Source organism: Dictyostelium discoideum, assembly GCF_000004695.1.
Source record: "Dictyostelium discoideum AX4 chromosome 6 chromosome, whole genome shotgun sequence".
NCBI lineage: Eukaryota > Evosea > Eumycetozoa > Dictyosteliales > Dictyosteliaceae > Dictyostelium > Dictyostelium discoideum.
The window spans coordinates 354,742-378,110 of NC_007092.3; the positions used below are offsets into that span (position 1 = coordinate 354,742).

Sequence of the window (23,369 nt, forward strand, 5' to 3'; positions counted from 1 at the left end):
TTAAAATACAATTTTCAAATATGGTAATAATTGATAATATTCCAAACAATCCAATTATTTTTATGAGTGATTCATTTTCATTCCCAATGAAGCCAGAGTATAGTTCAAGTGATATATATCTTATTGTTTGTGATGAAACTTCTCTAGATTTTAAAGTTGATATAACTCCATCGCTTAAATTTGTGAGCCAATCTCTTGTTTTCAACTCCACTGGTGGTGAATTATTAATTAATGGTGAAAACTTAAATGAAAATACAATTTACAATACATCTGTATATTGCTTTTCAAATAAACAAGTTTATAATTGTTCATTTATAAACAATACATCTATATCATGTGATATTGAATTGTTAGGTCCATTCGATCAACTTTGTAAAATCAAATTTAATAGTAAAGATGAGAATAATAACATTTCAATATCATATTATCCTCCATTAGTTTTAAATTCAACAACGATTTCAAAATCATCAACTGGTGGAATTATTACTATTTTTGGTAATGAATTTTATAATCAAATTGATTCAATTACAGTTGGTAAAAGTAAATGTTTAAACTCTACATTTATAAATTCAACATCGATTTCATGTTTTGTAGAACCTTCAAATTTTAATATTAACCAAACTGAACAACAAAAAAAACAATATGTTAACATTATAATTAATGGTAAAAGTGGTGGTAATAATTTAATAATTTATTCTGGTAATTCAAATAGAATTGATGAAAATAACAAATCAAATAAAAATACAATTGACGAAAAACAAACCAATAATGAAATCAAAAATGAATCTATTAAAAGAAATATAAATTTTATATTATTTATAATTATATTCTCAACAATTTTAATCATATAATTTAATTTATTAATTTCATTGTAAAAAAAAAAAAAAATAAAACTCCAACCAAAAACAATTATTGGGTATATATAAAAAATGATTATTTTTGGTGGGTTAAAAATAAAATATAATACAATAATAAATTTTGAACTTATTTTTTTTTTTTTATTTTTTGATAATTTTTTTTTTTTTAATTATTTTTAAAATAATTATTTTTTTGTTTTTACTATTTGATAAGTGTGATTGTGAATATTAATAATTTAAATAAAATATAAAATTAAAAATGATTAAAAATATAACCACTTATCATAAAATACTTTTTTTGGCAGTGGTTGAAAAAAAAAAAAAAAATAATAATATTCATTTCAATTAAAAAAAACACATCCAAAAAAGTTTAATAAAAAATAAATAGTATTCTAAAATGATGAAAGAAACACCAATTGGTGGGTGTGGTAAACTTGACACAGTGTTTAATAAACATGATGAGTAATATTGAAAATCATACAACAAAACTGATAAAAATAAATTAGTGTGGGAGTGTGTGTTGAAAAACATTTTTCAATAAATTATTTGATTGTTTTTTTTTAATTTACTATTGAAGCATCGTTACCTTAATTTTATTATTATTATTATTATTATTTTTTTTTTTCTTTAATATTTTTTTTAATTATTATTATAATTTTTATTTTTTTTAATTATTAATATTTTTGTTTTTATATTTTTTTAATTATTAATATTTTTTATTTTTTTATTTCAAATCATAAATTATTTAACATCCTCAAAAAAACAATTTTAATATTAAAATAATAATAGTAAATCAACAATGAAAATTATTATATTTTTTTTTATTTTATATTTATTTTCCGATACATAAGGATCTTTAGTTGTCAAGAGTAAATATATAAATTAAAATAATTTTAATTTTTTTTAGTTTTCATTATATCTATATGTACAAAATATATATGTGTCTTAGATAATCATTGAATAGATACATTATTTATATTTTGTATTTTTTTAAAAAGAAATCAATGGTTTCCAACTCTAATTTTTTCTAATATTTACATTTTAATTTCAGATTTTACATGCACAAAACAATCATTGGAATATACATATGATATCGATAGTACATATTATACAAAATGGATTTTTTCAGATTTGGAATATGAATTGGTTTTTGAATGTAAAAATAATAGCAAAGAAAGAACATGTACTGCTGGTATGTCCATTGATATTGCTAAAATTTTACATGGTCAAATAAAGAAGTGCGGAACTGATAATAATAGTGTATTAGATTGCCATTTGAAATACGAAGAATATTATCCAAAGCCAATTATTGAAGGTGACTTTAAACCATCTACCAAAGGTGGTCCTACTATTATGAAAGGTTATTATTTGGCAGTTGGTGCATACTACTATAACATTATCCCTTATACTAGATTGGGTATTATAGGTGATGTTCATTGTAACTCTATAGATGTCACAAATTTAATACTAGACTATAAAGGTGGTTGTGGCCCAAGAACTATTCAATGGCCAAATGATTTTAAATATAGTTTCAATCATTCAAATCCAATCATTGAAAATATTTTTATTGAAGGTTCATCTTTTATATCAAAAGGTTCTAATTTTTGTAATTCTTCTGATTCAATTCAAATTTATTTAGATGGTGTTCAAATTGATAAATCAAAAATAAAATCAATTGATCATGAGCAGTTTGAAATAATTTACACTCAACTATATTCAAAATCAATCAATGTTAAAATAGTATCTGGTGGACTTGAATCGAATATTTACAAATTGGATTTTAAACCTATACCTTTAAAAATTAATAGTGTTCCAAGATTAAAAGGTGGTTCAATTACAATAATTGGTGAAAGACTATCTTCACAAGTAAATAATTCAACAATCATTGTTAAAATTGGTCAATATCATTGTAAAAAGGTAATCTCATCAAAAAATGAAATTCTATGTAATTTAGAATCGGTTCCAAATGTTGAAAAAGTTAAATTGGTAGATTTACAAGTTAATATCTCAATAAATGGTATTTTTAATGAAAATAATTTATTATTCTCATTCGATATACCAATAATATCAGATTTTATACTTCCACAAGGTGAAGTTAAATTAGTTGGTGATTGTTTTGGTTCTTCACAATTAACTCAAGTTAAAATTGACGATGTGTTACAATCTAATATAACAATTAATATTAATGAAAAAGAAACAACACTTTCATTTAAGCCAATTAAACCAATTAAAAAATCAAAGTTATATATAATTGTCAATGGTACAAAATCAAATACTATTGAAATTGATTCATCATTTTTTGTAAAAAGTGTTCCATCTTCACCTTCAGTAAATGGTCAAATTGTAAACTTTACTCTTTTCAATATAAATCCAAATAATGTTAATGAAACACCAATTATGATTTTTCAAGATAATAGTTCAATAAATGCAATTGATTATAAAAATTCAAATGAAAACTCGACTCACACATACTCTTTTGATATTCCAAAAAGTTGTGGGAGAAATGAAATTACAATTTTAATTGGAGACCAACTAACCCGTACTGAAATTTATTATGAATTACCAATAATATCAAGTTGTTCAATTGTTTCAAATCAAATGATTAAATGTCTTGGTAATTTTTTAAATTATCTAGATTTATTTAAAAATGGTAAAATTAAAATACAATTTTCAAATATGGTAATAATTGATAATATTCCAAACAATCCAAATATTTTTATGAGTGATTCATTTTCATTCCCAATGAAGCCAGAGTATAGTTCAAGTGATATATATCTTATTGTTTGTGATGAAACTTCTCCAGATTTTAAAGTTGATATAACTCCATCGCTTAAATTTGTGAGCCAATCTCTTGTTTTCAACTCCACTGGTGGTGAATTATTAATTAATGGTGAAAATTTTAATGAAAATACAATTTACAATACATCTGTATATTGCTTTTCAAATAAACAAGTTTATAATTGTTCATTTATAAACAATACATCTATCTCATGTGATATTGAATTGGTAGGTCCATTCGATCAACTTTGTAAAATCAAATTTAATGGTAAAGATGAGAATTATAACATTTCAATATCATATTATCCTCCATTAGTTTTAAATTCAACAACGATTTCGAATTCATCGATTGGTGGAATTATTATAATTTTTGGTAATGAATTTTATAATCAAATTGATTCAATTACAGTTGGTAAAAGTAAATGTTTAAACTCTACATTTATAAATTCAACATCGATTTCATGTTTTGTAGAACCTTCAAATTTTATTATTAATCAAACTGAACAACAACAACAACAATATGTTAACATTACAATTAATAACAAAAGTGGTGGTAATAATTTAATAATTTATTCTGGTAATTCAAATAGAATTGATGAAAATAATAAATCAAATAAAAATACAATTGATGATAAACAAACCAACAATGAAATCAAAAATGAATCCATAAAAAGAAATATAAATTTAATTTTATTTATAATTATATTCTCAACGATTTTAATCATTTAATTAAATTTATTACTTTCGTTATAAAAAAAATTATACTCCCACCAAAAACAATGATTGAATATATATAAAAAATGATTATTTTTAGTGGTTTTGTGTTAAATAAAAAAAAAAAAAATACAATAATAAATTTTGAACATGTTGTTTTTTTTTTTTTATATTTTTTTTTTTTTCTAATTATTTTTATAATAATTATTTTTTTGTTTTTGCTATTTGATAAGTGTGTTATTGTGAATTTTGATAATTAAAATAATATATAAAATCAAAAATAATTAAAAATATAACCACTTCTCATAAACTACTTTTTATGGTAGTGGGTGAAAAAAAAAAAAATAATAATTTTCATTTCAATTAAAAAAAACAAGCCTAAAAAATTTTAATACAATTAATAGTTTTCTAATATGATGAAAGAAACATCAAGTGGTGGGTGTGGTAAACTTGGCACACAGTGTTAAAAAAAAACAATATGAGTAATTTTGAAAATCATACAACAAAACTGATAATATTAAAATAAATTAGTGGGATGTGTGTGTTGAAAAACATTATTTAATAAATTATGTGATTTGTTTATTTTAATTTAATATTGAAGCATTACCTTATTGTTTTTATTATTATTTTTTTTTTTTTTTTTTTTTTTTTTTATTATTATCAATATTTTTTTTTTTTAATTATTATTAATATTTATGTTTTTTTAATTATTAATATTTTTGTTTTTATATATTATTTTAATTATTATTTTTTTATTATTTTTTTTATTTCAAATCATTTACAGTAATAATAAATTATTTAACATCCTCAAAAAAACAATTTCATTATTAAAATAATAAATAGTAAACCAAAAATGAAATATATTATATTATTTTTTATTTTATATTTAGTTTCTGATACATTAGGATCTTTAAATGAACCAGTTGTCAAGAGTAAATATTTTAAATATAAAAATAATTTTATTTTTTTTTTTTTATTGTTTTTACTGTTTGGGTTATTTTTATATCTCAAATTTAATTTTTTTTTTTTTTTTTTTTTTTTTTTTTTTTTTTTTTTTTTATTTTGATTATTGTTGTTATTTACTATTTTTAATTTTTTAATATTAAAGTCTCCAAATATTCAGCTATTGTTTATTTTTTTATATCATTGTTAATGTCATTAATAACTATAACTAGTTATTAATATAAATAAATATCAATCATTTTGTAGATATATTATCTATTTATGTATTTTATAAAAGATATTGATAATTTCCAACACCAATTTTTAATTTTTTTATTTGGTTCATTAATATTTTTTTAAAAAATTTTCAATGTTTTAACCACTTGTCAATGTAATTAAAGATATTTGCAATTGTTTATTAAAAAAAAAAAAAAAAAAAAAATTGTTTGTTATTTTTTTAAAAAAAAAAAAAAAGAGCTACTGTTCATTTTTTAATAAATTAATTTTAAATTAATATCTATAACTATTAATATTAATAAATATTAATCATTTATTAGATACATTATCTCTATTTTTTGTATTTTTTTAAAAAGAAATCAATGGTTTCCAACACTAATTTTTTCTTATGATTTTATTTTAATTTTAGATTTTACATGCACAAAACAATCATTGGAATATACATATGATATTGATAGTACATATTATTCAAAATGGATTTTTTCAAATTTGAAATATGAATTGGTTTTTGAATGTAAAAATAATAGCAAAGAAAGAACATGTACTGCTGGTATGTCCATTGATATTGCTAAAAATTTACATGGTCAAATAAAGATGTGCAGAACTGATAATAATGGTGTATTAGATTGCCATTCGAATTACGAAGAATATTTTCCAAAGCCAATTATTGAAGGTGACTTTAAACCATCTACCAAAGGTGGTCCTACTATTATGAAAGGTTATTATTTGGCAGTTGGAGTAATTCCTTACTTTACTATTATCCCTGATACTATATTGGGAACAATAGGTGATATTTTTAGTAACTCTATAGATGTCACAAATTTAATACTAGACTATAAAGGTGGTTGTGGCCCAAGAACTATTCAATGGCCAAATGATTTTAAATATAGTTTCAATCATTCAAATCCAATCATTGAAAATATTTTGATAGAAGGTTCATCTTTTATATCAAAAGGTTCTAATTTTTGTAATTCTTCTGATTCAATTCAAATTTATTTAGATGGTGTTCAAATTGATAAATCAAAAATAAAATCAATTGATCATGAACAATTTGAAATAATTTACACTCAACTATATTCAAAATCAATAAATGTTAAAATAGTATCTGGTGGACTTGAATCGAATATTTACAAATTGGATCTTAAACCTATACCTTTAAAAATTAATAGTGTTCCAAGATTAAAAGGTGGTTCAATTACAATAATTGGTGAAAGACTATCTTCACAAGTAAATAATTCAACAATCATTGTTAAAATTGGTCAATATGATTGTAAAAATGTAATCTCATCAAAAAATGAAATTCTCTGTAATTTAGAATCGGTTCCAAATGTTGAAAAGGTTAAATTGGTAGATTTACAAGTTAATATCTCAATAAATGGTATTTTTAATGAAAATAATTTATTATTCTCATTCGATATACCAATAATATCAGATTTTATACTTCCTCAAGGTGAAGTTAAATTAGTTGGTGATTGTTTTGGTTCTTCACAATTGACTCAAGTTAAAATTGACGATGTGTTACAATCCAATATAACAATTAATATTAATGAAAAAGAAACAACACTTTCATTTAAGCCAATTAAACCAATTAAAAAATCAAAGTTATATGTAATTGTCAATGGTACAAAATCAAATACTATTGAAATTGATTCATCATTTTTTGTAAAAAGTGTTCCATCTTCACCTTCAGTAAATGGTCAAATTGTAAACTTTACACTTTTCAATATAAATCCAAATAATGTTAATGCAACACCAATTATGATTTTTCAAGATAATAGTTCAATAAAAGCAATTGATTATAAAAATTCAAATGAATACTCAACTCACACATACTCTTTTGATATTCCAAAAAGTTGTGGGAGAAATGAAATTACAATTTTAATTGGAGACCAACTAACCCGTACTGAAATTTATTATGAATTACCAATAATATCAAGTTGTTCAATTGTTTCAAATCAAATGATTAAATGTCTTGGTAATTTTATAAATTATCTAGATTTATTTAAAAATGGTAAAATTAAAATACAATTTTCAAATATGGTAATAATTGATAATGTTCCAAACAATCCAATTATTTTTATGAGTGATTCATTTTCATTCCCAATGAAGCCAGAGTATAGTTCAAGTGATATATATCTTATTGTTTGTAATGAAATTTCTCCAGATTTTAAAGTTGATATAACTCCATCGCTTAAATTTGTGAGCCAATCTCTTGTTTTCAACTCCACTGGTGGTGAATTATTAATTAATGGTGAAAATTTTAATGAAAATACAATTTACAATACATCTGTATATTGCTTTTCAAATAAACAAGTTTATAATTGTTCATTTATAAACTATACATCTATCTCATGTGATATTGAATTGGTAGGTCCATTCGATCAACTTTGTAAAATCAAATTTAATGGAAAAGATGAGGAGTATAACATTTCAATATCATATTATCCTCCATTAGTTTTAAATTCAACAACGATTTCGAATTCATCAATTGGTGGAATTATTACAATTTTTGGTAATGAATTTTATAATCAAATTGATTCAATTACAGTTGGTAAAAGTAAATGTTTAAACTCTACATTTATTAACTCAACATCAGTTTCATGTTTTTTAGAACCTTCCAAAATTATTATTGATCAAAGCAAACAACAACAGCAACAACAACAACAACAACAACAATATGTTAACATCACGATTAATGGTAAAAGTGGTGGTAATAATTTAATTATTTATTTTGATAATTCAATTATTGAAGTTAAAAACCAATCAAGCCAAAGTGATAAAAACAACAACAACAACAACAACAACAATGGTAAAAATATAAATAATGGTGATAGTAAAACTGATGGTAGAAGTTTTTATGAAAAAAATAAAAAATGGATAACAGTATTAATAATAATTGGAAGTTTGGCATTACTTTTATTTATCTTTTTTGGTATAATTTATTGTAATAGAAAAAACGGTACTGTTATCTATTGGAAATATATTATGTGTCGCGGAATCAAAGAAAAAAAATATAAATTTAAAAATAGAAAAGAGATAAAACAAATACAAGAATTAAGACATACATTGGATAATGCAGAGACAATTTTTGCTGACTTTGAATTAGATAATATAATAACTTATTCAGAGTATCAACTTACACCCGAAAATCGTCTACGAAAAGAACAACAAGAATTAGCTCGAGAAAATTATATTGAAACTTACCCAGATTATTATTTACATATAAATAAAACTAAAAATTTACCAAATAATGATTCATTACCTCCAAATCAAGTTGAAAATTTACCAAATAATAATTCATTACCTCCAAATAAAATTGAAAATTCATTACCTCCGAATCAAACTGAAAATTTACCAAATAATAATTCATTACCTCCAAATCAAACTGAAACATTACAAGAAGATTCTTTACCTCCAAATCAAACTGAAACATTACCAGAAGTTTCATTACCTCCAAATCATATTGAAACATTACCAGAAGTTTCATTACCTCCAAATCAAATTGAAACATTACCAGAAGTTTCATTACCTCCAAATCATATTGAAAAACTAACAGACAATTCATCATCATCTCAAGACCCAAGCTCTTCATAATTTTTTAAAAAATAAATAAATAAATAAATAAATAAAGAAATAAAGAAATAAATAAATAAATAAATTTCTTTTAAAAATAATATTAAAAAATGGAAAATTGTATTGAAAAAAAAGAAAACTATCAATTTAAAAGATATTCCTGTTTTAAATTTTTATTTTTTTTTTTTTTTTTTTATTCTTATAAAATTTATATTTCTATTGATTAAAATCTTCCCTTACCACCTTGTTCCATACCATTCATGTTATACATTCATACCACCTTTGATTCATAGCATGATATCATTCATACAATTTTGATTGAAACCACCCATACCTTGATTGATCATAATTCCTCCATTGAAACGTTAATTCATCATTTGTTGTGGTCTCATTGTTGGAATGGTTGAACCTGCTGAAGTAATTGGATGTGCTGGTAGTTGTATGAATGTGTGTATGTTGATTTTTTTTTTTTTTTTTTTTTTTTTTTTTTTTTCAAAATTTCAAAATAGTAAAAAATAATAATTACTGTTTTATAATTTAAATAATTATTACATGTATTATTATTTGTCGTTTGTTGAATAAAAAAAAAAAAAAAAAAAAAAAAAAAAAAAAAATATAATGGAATTTAATTAAAAAAAAAAAAAAAAAAAAAAAAAAAAAAAAAAAAAGTTGAAAAAAAAAAAAAAAAAATTAATTTCCATTTGAAAAAATTCCAACAATTAAATTTAATTTTTATTTATTATTATTATATATATATATATATATATATATATATATATATATATATATTAAATTATGTCATATAATGGTATTGGAATAAAGACAGCAAGAGGTACAGGTACAAATGGTTATGTACAAAGAAATTTATCATATGTTAATACAAATTATAATAAAACTGAATATAGTATAAAAAAAGAAAGAGAATCAATTCTTGAACAACAAAAAAAACAACAATCACAACCAATTAAAAAAGCAAATTTAGAATTAATTGAACATAATAGAAAAAGAAGAATTGAAGTTGAAATTGCACAATGGGCAGAAGAAAATGATTTATATGAAAAATATAAAGATCAAGAAGAATTGGATGCATTATTAGCAAAGAAAAGAGAAGAATTATTAGAGAAACAACAACAACAACAACAAAATAATAATAATAATAATACCACTGAAGAAGAAGAAGAGGATGGGCAATATTCAAAACTAACAGATTCACATTCAAAACAATATCAAAAAGAAAAAGAGATAAAAAGATTCACAGATGCATTAAACATTAAAGATTATATACCTGGTGCTTCTTTAGATAAGCAAGTTCAACAAGAACGTAAAGAAAAAAGACATCAAGAATATTTAGAAAGACAAAAAGAAAGAGAAAGAAAACAAAAAGAACATGAAAAACTTGAAAGAGATAGACAAAGAGAATACGATAGAAGAAGTAGAGATTCAGATAGAGATATTGATAGATATAAAAGTACTAAAGATAGAGATAGAGATAGCGATAGAGATAGACATAGAGACAGAGACAGTGATAGATATAGAAGTAGTAGAGATAGTAGAGATAGTAGAGGTAGTAGAGATAGTAGAGATAGTAGAGATAGTAGAGATATTAGAGGTAGTAGGGATAGTAGGGATAATAGAGATAGTAGAGATAGAAGATATAGATCTCGTAGTCGTTCAAATTCTCCTTCTTATTCAAAATCAACATCCCCAAGTAAGAGAGATAGAGATAGAAAGTCATATAGAGATCGTTCAGATTCAGAGTCATCATCAAGTAGTAGAGAAAGAGATCGTTCACATTCAATATCACCAAAAAGAGAAAAGAATACAACAACAACAACAACAAAAACAGCAATAAAGGAGAGATCAGTTTCTCCACCAAATATTGCTAGAAACAGATCACCACCACATAGAGATAGAGGTAATAAAAAAGAAGAAGAGGGGGATAAATCAATGTCACCACCAAGAAATAGAAGTGGTAGAAATAGATCGCTTTCACCATCACAATCACCAGCAATAAAAAGAAGTGTTAAAAAAGATGAAGAGGAGGATAAATCAATGTCACCACCAAGAAATAGAAGTGGTAGAAATAGATCACTTTCACCATCGCAATCACCAACAATAAAAAGAAGTGTTAAAAAAGATGAAGAATCAATGTCACCACCAAGAAATAGAGTTGGTAGAAATAGATCACTTTCACCAGCAATAAAAAGAAGTGTTAAAAAAGAAGAAAAGGAAGAAGAATCAATGTCACCACCAAGAAAAAGAAATAAAGATGATGAGGAGGAGCAGGAGGAGGAAGAGGATCTGAGATCAATATTTCCTTCAAGAAAAAGACAAAACACTCAAGACCATGAATCACCACAAAGAAAAAGACTCGATTCTTCCTCTGATACTGATTAAAAAAAAATAAATAAATAAAAAAAAAAAAAAAAAAAAAAAAAAATTATTTATTTTTATTTTTTATTTTTTTTTAATATGATTACATTCAATATAAATTGATAATATAAAACCAATAACAATTAAAATGTAACCTGGTATGGCGACTAATGGTAATTTCATATGTTTAATTATTATATCAAATATTAAAGTTAATGGTATTGCCATTAATTCACCGGCTCTAACGAATAAAGGTGATGATGTAATTGATAAACCCCAATTAATTAAATAATTAATTGAGAAAATTATAACAGTATTTGAAAAAATAATACCAAATGATTTTGGGTGTGGAATTTTAAATAATTCAAAATTTGTAAAATTGAAAATTACCATTATTGGAATTCCAATTAAAAATCCAATAAATCCAATAAATGCTAAATATGTATGAACGATTGTTCTATTAACGTCACCTAATATTTTTGAAACTAAAACTTCATATAAACCATATAAACTAGCTGATAAAATCATTAATAAATAACCTTTAACTTTATTTGATAATATTTGATTTTCAATTATTTCTGAACTTGTTCCTAATGTAGTACCTAAAGTTATTCCAATAATACCTGCCATAAAAATTATTACTGAAATTGTTTTTAAAAATCTAATTCTTTCTTTTAATATAATTATTGAAAAAATAAAACAAAAAATAGATGCACTTTCTTTTATTTTTTAAAAAAAAAAAAAAAATTAATATATAAATATTAAATTATTATAATATTATTTTATAAGTAACATACGATATAATGCTGTTGAAATACTAACATCTATTAATGGTAATGCATATAACCAAATCCAATTCATAAAAAGAAATAAAATTGACATTGGAATTGAAATTGAAAATAATTTTTTTAATTTAATTGAATTATCATTACTTACAAATTTACTTTTATAGTAATTTAAAAATGAAATTTTAATATTATCTGATGATTGTTGTTGTTGTTGTTTTTCTTTTTTAAATAATTCAATTTTTAATAAAATTAATTCTATTAAAATTGAAAAAACTGAAAATGATACATTAAACCATGTTATCATAAATGATGAATCGAAATCATTTATTATAATATATTGTGATAATTCTGCACTTGTTGTATTTGATATTGCAATTAAAATAATTATAATAATTCCAATAAATTTTAAAAACCCATTTTTATTATTTTTAGATAATTCAATATTATCTTTATTTAATATATTACTATTTTCAATATTATTATTATTATTAATATTTATAATTTCCAAATTATCCATTTCTTCTAAAAATGGTTTTTTTATTTTTTTTTTGGTTAATTTTTTTTATTTTTTTTATTTTTTTATTTTTGTATTTATTTTAAATAAATATATTACCCATTTTGGATTGTTTCTCCTCTGAAGGGTTGGTATTTTCCATCATTTTTAATTATCTAAAATAATAAATCGTTTCATTTTTAAATGAATTAATTTTTGGTAAAAGTAATTTTTTTTTTTTTTTTTTTAATTAATTGATTTGTTAGTTATAGTTACTTTTACTTTTACTTTTTTTATAGATATTTAAAGAAGCGTAATTTAATCCTTCTAGAATTATTTTTTTATTTTAGATTATTAAAATTAAAATAAAAAAAATCCCAATATTCCCGTCGGGTCAAAAAGTCGATGGGTTTTTTATTTTTTTTTTTTAAAAAATATCCTAATCATAATTAAGATCATTTACCTTTTGGGATTCATTAAATAACTATCTTTTATTTTTTTCAACTTTTAATTTTCCCTTAACAATAAAAAAAAAAAAAATGAAAAAAATAAAATATTGCTTTAGTAAATTTTTAAATAAAACAATGTGAGGTATTATTTTTTAAAAAAATAAAATTTAATTAAATAAATAAAGTGTTAAAAAAAAAAAAAAAAAAAAAAAAAAAAAAAAATTCCCAAAAAATTATAATAAATAAGCCAATAAATAAAGTATTTTATTATTTTTTTTTTTTTTTTTTTTTTTTTTATATTTTAAAATGCATGAAAAAAAATGAATTTCAAAAATTTAACAAAATCATTTTTTGCTGAATTGCTTTCATTTATTGAATAGCTTTTATTAATATTATTAAAATTATTTTCACAATTGATATTATTTATAGTATTATTTTTTGAAATTTGTAGCGATATATTTTTCAAATTTTCTAAACATAATAGATATTTTAAAATTAGAATTACTTTTTAAAAAAAAAAAAAAAAAAAAGGAAAAATTTAATTAAAAAAATATATTTTAATATATCAACATACTTAGTAAGGTCATTGTTTTGTTTTTATTTTTTTTGTTAATTTGATAAAAAGGAAATGTTTTAAAATTCTATTTGATACTTTTAAAAAATAAAAAATGGAAAATAAAATAAAAAAAAAATAATAAAAATAAAAAAAAATAAACCAACTATTCAAAGATTATCAAAAAATAAAAGGAATAGTGTTCTATTTTTGTAAATTTTATTTTTTAAATTTTATTTTTATATTAAATTCTTTTTTTTTTTTTTTTAATTATTACATAAAAAAATTCCTTTTTACTATCATCTCAAATAGAAATAATTAATTGACAATATAAAAATAATTATTATTGAAATTCAATATTTAACCATATTTATAGAGTGTGTGTTTACACTCATTTTGATAAACCGAAAACTTAATTTTACTTTGCTATGAATTATTGTTAATAAAAATTTTAACCCTAATTTTTTTTTTTTTTTTTTTTTTTTTTTTTATCTTTATAAAAAAGGAAAAAAAATTTGTAAATCATTTAAAAAAAATTCCCAAAATACCCACACAAACACTTAATATTTCAATTTAAAAAAAAACACTTATGCATTGGAGTTTATAAAAACACCAGATAGGTAACCAATCCAATTTGTGTGAACAAATCAAAAAACTGTTCCACCCCATTAATTCTATTTATATATATATTAAAATAAAAAAAAAAATAATATTGTTAATAAAATCAGAGAATTTTTTTTTTTTTTTTGTTTTATTTTTTTTTGATATTTTATAATACCAATTCAACGTAAAATAAAATTAAAATATTTTAATTATTAATGTACCATTGTTTTTTTTCAAAAAAAGTATTTAATTATTCAAAAAAAAAAAAAAAAAAAAAAAAAAAAAAAATAAATAAATACAAGTAAAAATAATCCAAAAATAGAATTATATTATTAATTTACAAACACTGTTTTTTAAAAAAAGTAATAAAATTATTTTAAGAATTGTTTTTTTTTCAAAATTATTTGTATTTTACATTTTATTTTAATTTTTGGTTTTTTTTTTTTTTTTTTTATCAATAAATATATAAATATATATGTGAATATTTGTTTTACTAGGATTTTTTTTTTTTTTTTTTCTTTTTTTTTTTTTTTTTTTTTTTTTTTTTTTTTGATTAATATCTATCTATGTATTTATGATTTTCCAAAAAATAAGGATTTTCTCTTATTAATTGTTTCTTTATCTTTTTGACTAGATAATGATGGTGATCGAGTTGAATTTGTTGAATTTGAAGATGAAAGAGATGAAGTTGAAGAGACTGAATTATTGTCGACAATATGAGAAAGATGTGGTGGTGATGATGAAGTTGGTAATTGTGTGTCACTTTCTTTAAAGTTTGGATTTGACTTTGAAGATTGTAAATTTGAACCTTCCTGACTATTACTTAAACTACTAGGATTACTTGAATTATTTGATGATGATGATGTTGAATCAACCAAACCTTTAGTTGGGGGGGGATTATTATTATTATTATTATTATTATTTACACTTGAATTTAAATTATTTTCTTTTTCTTTTTCTTTTTCTTTTTCTTTTCCTTTTCCTTTTCCCTTTTCTTTTTCTTTTTCCTTTTCTTTTTTAACGGATACATTATTTGTTGGTGGTGGTTGTTCTTTTTCTTTTTCTTTTTCTTTTTCTTTTAATTTCTTTTCTTGATCAGCTTTTTTCTCTTGTTCAGCTTTTTCAATTTTTTCTAATTTCTTTAAATATTTTTCATTCTTTTTAGTCATTTCTTTCTTTTCTTTCTCTAATCTCTTTTCACGTTCTTTATTTTCTTTATCGATTTTAGTTAATGATTTTGAACTTGTATTCTTTCTTTCCAATGTTTTTGGTGAATTTGTAAGATATACAGGTGTTGATGGGAATTGCATAATATCATTAATATTATCTTTATTACCACCAGTGGTGGTGGTGGTGGTAGTAGCAGTGGTAGTAGCAGTGGCAGAGTTATTATTAGTTGATGATGATAAATTTGAAGTTGAAGCTAAAGCATGTTGTTGATCAGGTGTAAGGAAAAAGTTTGCACCCAATTTTGCCATTGATGATTTTGAAGTGGTTGCAGTACCACTAACAATAATATCTTGACTACTTGTTGAACGATTAAATGATGCACCAAAAGTATTACCATGAGTTGAATGTGCATTTGTTTGAATATTCATTGCAGTTAATGAATTTGTTGATGATGCTTGCTCTGTTGTATTTGGTAATAATTCTAAAGAACTCTCTGGTGTTGTTGTTGTTGTTGTTGTCATTGTTGCTGCTAATCTATCATTATTATTACCATTATTACCACCCATATAATTTAACATTATATCACCACCCATTTTCATACCACCATTCTTTTTCATACGAATTGTTTTATACATTCTTTGATTATTTGATTTAGTAGTTGTAGTTGTAGTAGTAGTAGTAGTATTTGTTGAAGATGCATCACTACCTTGTGAAGAAATTGATTCAACTGATGGATCTGGTTTTAATTTACCTTCTTCATATTCTGGTGATGATGGTACTGAAATAGCATTATTATTATTACTATTATTATTATTGGTTGTATTTGTAGTTGTATTACCACCCTGCACAATTGGTGAAGAAACTTCAGAAGTTGAAGCAGCTGGAGTTTGTTGTGAAATCGTTTGAGTATTTGAATTTGATACAGTTGCTGTACCTCCAACATTACCACTTGTTTGTTGTTGTTGTTGTTGCTGTTGTTTTGAAGTTAATAATTCTTTTAATGCTTGTAATTCTTGTTGTAATAATTTTGAATTCTCTTTTTCATCATCTAATAATGATAAAGTTTCATGATGTGAAGAGATTAATTCTTTCATTCTTGCAACTAAATTATCGGCTGTTTTCTTATTCAATTCTGATTTCTTTCTCTCCTCTTCCAATAACATCGATGTCTTATGATGATTATTCTTTTCATCAGTGACAGAGCCCTTCAAAGAGTTGATTTCAAACATTGCATTCTGATCCAACTGTCCACCATTCTTTTCAGCGAATCCAATTATCTTTCTACCTTGGAATAAAAGATTATCCAAATTTTGTAATCTCTCTTTCTCTTGATTCAATTGTTGTTGTGTATCTGATAATTGTTTTTTCAATTGTACAATTAATACTTGATCTGCTGCAGATCCAGTAGTGGTGGTATTACCACCACTACTACCAGTACTATTGTTGTTGTTGTTTGTAATATTTGAAATTTCAGTATTATAAGATTCTAATTTTTGATTTAATAAAATTTGTTCATTTAAATTTAATTGAGTTTTTTGGTGAAGTTGTCTCTCTTTTTCCAATTCTTTCTCCAAGAGTGAATTTGATTCTTCGATATGAGTGATTTCGTTCATTAGAGTTTGTAAATTGTTTATGTTTTCTTTGGAGATGGTTTGTTTCTCTTTGTCCAATTGCTCACATTCCAATATTACAATCTCCAATTGTTTGGTGAGATTCTCTTTCTCGGCTTCTGTCTCTTTATAGATTTCAAATAATTCCAGTTTAGTGTTTTTCTCTTGTTTTAATTGTGCTTCTAAAATTTGTCTTTCCTCTTCAACAGTCTGTTTATAGACTGTGATTTGCTCAACTAGACTATTGACTGTCTCTTTGGTATCCAACACTCTTGATTTCTCTTTCAACAATTTCATCTTCAAATTCTTTACTTCTGCTGAATCTTCATTTTGAATTTGAACACATGATAAATCAAATGAATCTGAATCTGAATCTGAGTCTGAATCTGAATCTGATGATGATGATGATGATGATGAGTCCTCTTCTTCATCCTCTTCCTCCTCTTCCTCCTCGTAACTATCTTCATCTAATTTTGATTTTATAACATTTTCAACATTATTAATGTTGTTCTCTTCTTCATCCTCTAAATTATTATTATTGTTCATTTTTCTTTGACTAATTAAACTTGTTGGTAATGTTGATGGTAATGTTGATGGTATTGGTGGTATTGGTGTAATTGGTGTTAAATTATCAATGATTATATCTCTATTATCAACTATTGTTACTGTTTTTCTTCTAACTGAATTATTATTATTATTATTGTTATTTGTTGATTCAAATCCTCCCCCTCCTGTATTCGATGATACTGGTAATGATGATAATGACGATTCTTTTTTAATTATTGAAACTGGATGATGATGAGGTGGTTGTTGTTGTTGTTGTTGTTGATAATGACCTGCTGTTATATTATTATAGCAATTATTATTGTGTTGATTATTTATTAAATTATTTAAATGATTTTTTGTAAATGTATTAAATATTCTGCTATCTTGAGATTGAATTTGTGGAATACTATTACTATTACTACTCTTTTCACTTAAATGACTATTTTTACTATTCGATGTATTTTTATTACTATTATTATTATTACTTGTAGTTGTGGTTGTATTATTAATATTATTATTATTATTATTATTATCTAAATTCTTATTTTTATTTTTCCCACTTATATTCTCTTTGATTTTTTTATTTAATCTATTTTGTTTTTTAGAATGATTTTATAGAAAAAAAAAAAAAAAAAAAATTAATAAACTTTTTTTCTTTCAAAAATTTGCTTTGAAATATTAAAAAAAAAAAAAAAAAAATTAAAAAAATAAATTATAAAAAAAAATTAAAAATAAATATAAATAGTAACAATGATTAATTAAAGATTCAATAGATCAATTTAATTTGTTTTTTTTTGTTTTTGTTTTTTTATTTTTATTTTTTTATTTTTGTTTTTATTTTTGTTTTTTTTTTTAATAAAAAATAATAATAATAACAAGAGAGGGAGAGGGGGGTATTATTTACTTTTGAGCCCCAACCCCTTTTTTTTTTTTTTTTTTTTTTTTTTTTTTTTTTTTTTTTTTTTTTTTGATATGATATATAGGATTTATAAAGTATTTTAAAAAAAAATATATATAAATATTTGTTTTTTTTTTTTTTTTTTTTAAAAAAAAAAAAAAAATGGAGGGTGATGGAAAAATAATTATAGTGATAATAAAAATTATTTTAAAATAAATAAATAAATAAAATAATAATAAATATATTTTAAAATAATAAAATGTTTTAAAAAATAAAAAATAAAAAAATAAAAAAATAAAAAAATAAAAAAACAATTTGTATATACATGTGTGTTTGTATGTATTTTGTTGATGAACAATAAATAAAATTAAATAATAATAAAAATAAAATATCTCTAATAATTTTTTAAAATTACTAGGTGTGGTAATTTTATAAACATATATATATATATCAAATATATATATATATTTATGTATAAAAAATATTTTATATGATGGGTTGGAAAACACACACAAAATTATTATTATTTTTAATTTATATATAAATTTAGTAATCTTATAATAATAATAATATATACATTTTTAGTTGTTGTTGTGTTTGTTGTTGTTGTTGTTGTTGGTAGTAGTGATGTTGTGCCTGATGGACCATGGTTAAAAAAAAATAATAGATTTTAAATAAAAAATTATTAATATTTTTATAATAATAATTTATTTAAAAAAAGGTAATTTGTTTGAAGAACCAAATAAGAGTTTTAATAATTATAATTATAATTATAAATTAAAATTAAAATTAAAATAATAAATAAATAAATAAATAGCACACCCTTTAATTTTAAAAAGGTCACTCTTTTTTTTTTAAAAAAAAAAAAAATAATAATAATAATAATAATAATAATAATAATAATAATAATAATAATAATAATAATAATAATAATAATAATAATAATAATAATAATAAACACTCTTATAAAATGGTAATATACATCTTATCTATTAATAAGAGAATATTTTATTATTTATTATTATTTATTATTAAATTTATTTTAAAAAAAAAATAAAAAAAAAAAAAAAAATTTTAAATGATATAAAATAAAATAAAATAAAAAAATCATATAGAAAAAAAAAAAAATAAAAAAAAAATAAATCAAAAAATGCACATATAATCTTAAATAACAATTTGATCATGTAAACACATATAAAAACCCCACTTTTTAATATAAAAAAAAAAAAAAAAAACTGAAACACAACCACAAAGTAAAAATAGCAATAAACATGAAAATAAACAATTCATCCTTTCTTTGATTGGGGGTGAAAAAAAAAAAAAAAAAAAAAAAAGTGGAACAATTACTTTTGTACTAAAGTGGCCACTAATATCTATTATCTATTATTTTCAATATTATTTTTACTTTTTTATTATTATTATATTTATATTTTTTTTTTTATTCATTTTTTATTCATTTTTTTTTTTATTATTTTTATTATTAATATTAATAATATTATTATTTTTATTATTACTACTAATATTATTATTATTACTATTAACTATTATTGGATGACACTATTTTCTAAAGAAAGTAAAAAAGAAAAAAAAAAAAAAAAACACAATTTACAAGAAAATTTTATTTTACTCCTACTCTACCACAAAATAATTTTAAAAAATCTATATGAAGTCATTTTAATTTAAATATTGATGATGATGATGATGATGATTAATCAACCCATTTTTCATAATGCCAATGAATGAATAATTTATGGGCAAATTTATAATTTTGATTTAATCCAATCCAACCCCATTTTATTATAATAAATATATGACAAAATAAAAAAAATAAAAAAATAAAAATATATCATACTATACAATTATTTTAAAATTGTATTTTGACTATAATATTTACTAATTTCGAATTGTTATTATTATTTGTTTTTTTTTTTTTTTTTGTTCTAAATATAGTTATTATTATAATATTATAATATTATTATTATTTGGTATTATAAAAAATACTGTTCGAATTCATAGATTTTTTCTATTTATTTTGAATTTATTTTTAAACCAAACTTTTGATGTGGACTAAAACAAACTTTTTATTTTATTTTATTTTATTTTATTTTATTTTATTTTATTTTATTTTATTTTATTTTATTTTATTTTATTTTCTATTTTCTATTTTCTATTTTATTATATTTTCTATTTTACAATTTTAGTTTGCTTAAAAATTACATTAAAACAAATTATATTAAAAAAAGAAAAAAAAAAAAATATTTGTTTTGTTTTTTGTTTTATTATTTTTTTTTTTTTTTTTTTTTTTTTTTAATATGTATGGTTGGGAGTGAATTGAAAATTGTGGTTATTTATAAATTTAGGTTAATTTTTTAATTTATTATTCAATTTTTTTTTTTTTTTTTTTTTTTTTTTTGGGGGCCCCCCCTTTAAAAACAATAAAAAAAAAAAACAAAAAATATCTAAATCTAGATATGAAATAAATAAAACTCGATTGATTCAATAAAAATTACTCTTTATCTCTCTCTCTCTCTCTCTCTCTCTTTTAATTAAATTCTAATATTACTTTAATCTTTAGAAAAACAATAATTATTGGTATTATTTTGAATTTATTTATTAATAATTATTGGTGGTATAATTATAAATTTATTTATTAATAAAATAACTGGCTATAATACGAAAACCAATCCCCATAATATAATATAATATAATATATAAATGATGTTTATAAAAATTACTTTTTTTTTTTTTTTTTTTTTTTTTAATTGGGTTTATAATTTTATATTATAATCTAAAAATACTATTGTTATATTAAATTGCTGATATCGAAAAAAAAAAAAAAAAAAAAAAAATGCGAAAAAAAGGTTATAAAAAAAAAAAAAAAAAAAAAATCAAAAAAAAAAAAAAAAAAAAAAAAAAAAAAAAAAAAAAAAAAAAATTAAAAAAAAAAAAAAAATTTGGTTTTTTTTTTTCATATGAAAAACCCAGATTGAAACCGATCATTGGGTGTTTTGTTTTCAATTTTTTGATCTTTTTTTTTTATTTTTATTTTTATTTTTATTTTTATTTTTATTTTTATTTTTATTTTATTTTATTTTTTTTTTAAAAAATAAAGCGACACCAATGACAACATTGTTCAAATTCTAAAAATAAAAATTCTATTTATTTTATTTTTTGTCATGGGGTGTCACTTTTTTTTTTTTTTTTAACCTTTTTTTAAAAAAATAAAATAAAATAAACAATTCTATTTTTAAATTACACATTTACAATAAAAAAAAAAAAAAAAAAGATTACTTTTTGTATTATTATTATTATTCATTATTTTTTTTTAAAGGAGAATCGGGGAAACCAAAATTCCAAAAACCAGGTGGTGTTGAAGGTGGTTCATCAGAGTGTCTATGTCTTGAACATTGATCTAACATTTGTTTTTTCATTGATTCATCATCACCCAATACTGCATCATAAAACTCTTTACAATGTGCACAATCAAAACCTTGTAATTTCTCTCTATCTTCTTTACCTCTAATTACTTCTTTCACTTTTATCTTTTTTTTAATATGTTGTTGTTGTGGCTGTATTGGTGATGCTGATATTGATGTTGATGTAGATGTTGAAGACTGAGAAGATACCGATGACTGTAAATTATATTTATTCATTATTTTTTGACTACTATTCATAATACTACTACTATTATTATTATTATTATTATTATCAGTTAAAAAGTCTAATTTCTTTTTAATATCATCTTCATCGTTATTACTATTACTATTATTATTATTACAATTTTGATGAAATTGTTCAACTAATGGAAGATCTAATTCATCAAGTTCCTTTTCTTCAACTTCTTTATTTTTTCTTTTTTTAGATGATGTTGTTGCTGCAGTTGTAGTTGTGGTTGTAGTTTTAGTTGCTGATGATGAACCAGCTGCTAAAAGGGATGCAAAGGATGTTGAGGATATAGGTGAAGGAGTATTAAATGAAGGTAAATGATCATTTAATTTTACAGATGAATTTGTATTTTTTGTAGCTATTATCTTTGTGAGACTATTATCAATAAAATTAATATTGTGAGGTGACCTTATTGGTGTATTATCATTACTACTTATATTACTATTATTATTATTATTACTATTATTATTACTATTATTATTACTATTATTATTATTATTATTATTATTATTATTATTATTATTATTATTATTATTATTATTATTATTATTATTATTATTATTATTATTATTATTATTATTATTATTGCTATTGTTATTAATGCTATTATTATTGTTATTGTTATTGTTATTGTTATTGTTATTGTTATTGTTTATTAATAAACCATTTTCTTCTAATTGTTGTTTATATTTCAAACATAATAATTTTAATTTTTGATTTTTAATTTTTAATTTATTTAATAATTCAATCATTGACCTTTTCTCTTGTTCCCAATTTGATTTTTGATTTTGAAATTCATTTTCAACCTCTAAAATATCATTAGAATGTGCTGTCATTACTGCTTTAATTGCATTTTGAAAATTAATTCCACATATTAATTGAGTTTTATTATTATTATTATTATTATCATTATCTTGATAGTCTTCATTATTACTATTATTTATATTATTTATATTATCATTTTTAGGCATTGTATATAAAATTAATAAATATACAAATACACAAATATATATTTTAAAAAAAAAAAAAAAAAAAAAAAAAAATTAAAAGATTTCTTGTTTTTTTGAAAAATAAAAAAAAAAAAAAAATTTTAAAAAAAAAAATTATTTGAAAATTAGA

General features: G+C 20.8%; 7 protein-coding genes and 1 pseudogene across 7 annotated transcripts in view; 4 read left to right on the plus strand and 4 right to left on the minus strand.

Annotated features, from left to right (window-relative positions):
- tgrA2 (immunoglobulin E-set domain-containing protein) overlaps positions 1-851 on the plus strand; it is a gene marked incomplete at both ends in the record, with an annotated part of 3,197 nt that extends 2,346 nt beyond the window's left edge. Inside the window, one exon of the mRNA XM_630132.1 lies at positions 1-851. This exon is cut by the window's left edge and continues 1,605 nt beyond it. Within this exon, the coding sequence (XP_635224.1) occupies positions 1-851 (851 nt within the window).
- Positions 852-1,656: 805 nt separating this feature from the next.
- On the plus strand, positions 1,657-4,364 carry DDB_G0291624 (annotated as a pseudogene; the record flags this gene model as incomplete).
- An 838-nt stretch (positions 4,365-5,202) lies between these two features.
- On the plus strand, positions 5,203-9,122 carry tgrA3 (immunoglobulin E-set domain-containing protein; the record flags this gene model as incomplete). Its single annotated transcript, XM_630134.2, has 2 exons — positions 5,203-5,281; positions 5,938-9,122. 2 exons carry the CDS (start codon positions 5,203-5,205, stop codon positions 9,120-9,122), a joined length of 3,264 nt encoding a protein of 1,087 aa, XP_635226.2.
- A 774-nt stretch (positions 9,123-9,896) lies between these two features.
- Positions 9,897-11,498, plus strand: DDB_G0291670 (hypothetical protein; the record flags this gene model as incomplete). Its single annotated transcript, XM_630135.1, has 1 exon — positions 9,897-11,498. One exon carries the CDS (start codon positions 9,897-9,899, stop codon positions 11,496-11,498), a length of 1,602 nt encoding a protein of 533 aa, XP_635227.1.
- Positions 11,499-11,558: 60 nt separating this feature from the next.
- DDB_G0291462 (hypothetical protein) lies at positions 11,559-12,921 on the minus strand (the record flags this gene model as incomplete). The annotated part of the gene is made up of 3 exons (XM_630136.1): positions 11,559-12,145; positions 12,272-12,784; positions 12,876-12,921. The coding sequence occupies 3 exons, from the start codon at positions 12,919-12,921 to the stop codon at positions 11,559-11,561; spliced, it is 1,146 nt and encodes a 381-aa protein (XP_635228.1).
- Positions 12,922-13,505: 584 nt separating this feature from the next.
- Positions 13,506-13,791, minus strand: DDB_G0291626 (hypothetical protein; the record flags this gene model as incomplete). Its single annotated transcript, XM_630137.1, has 2 exons — positions 13,506-13,708; positions 13,779-13,791. The coding sequence occupies 2 exons, from the start codon at positions 13,789-13,791 to the stop codon at positions 13,506-13,508; spliced, it is 216 nt and encodes a 71-aa protein (XP_635229.1).
- A 1,141-nt stretch (positions 13,792-14,932) lies between these two features.
- On the minus strand, positions 14,933-19,232 carry DDB_G0291464 (hypothetical protein; the record flags this gene model as incomplete). The annotated part of the gene is made up of 2 exons (XM_630138.1): positions 14,933-18,275; positions 19,162-19,232. 2 exons carry the CDS (start codon positions 19,230-19,232, stop codon positions 14,933-14,935), a joined length of 3,414 nt encoding a protein of 1,137 aa, XP_635230.1.
- A 2,660-nt stretch (positions 19,233-21,892) lies between these two features.
- Positions 21,893-23,221, minus strand: DDB_G0291466 (hypothetical protein; the record flags this gene model as incomplete). Its single annotated transcript, XM_630139.1, has 1 exon — positions 21,893-23,221. One exon carries the CDS (start codon positions 23,219-23,221, stop codon positions 21,893-21,895), a length of 1,329 nt encoding a protein of 442 aa, XP_635231.1.
- Positions 23,222-23,369: the final 148 nt, after the last annotated feature.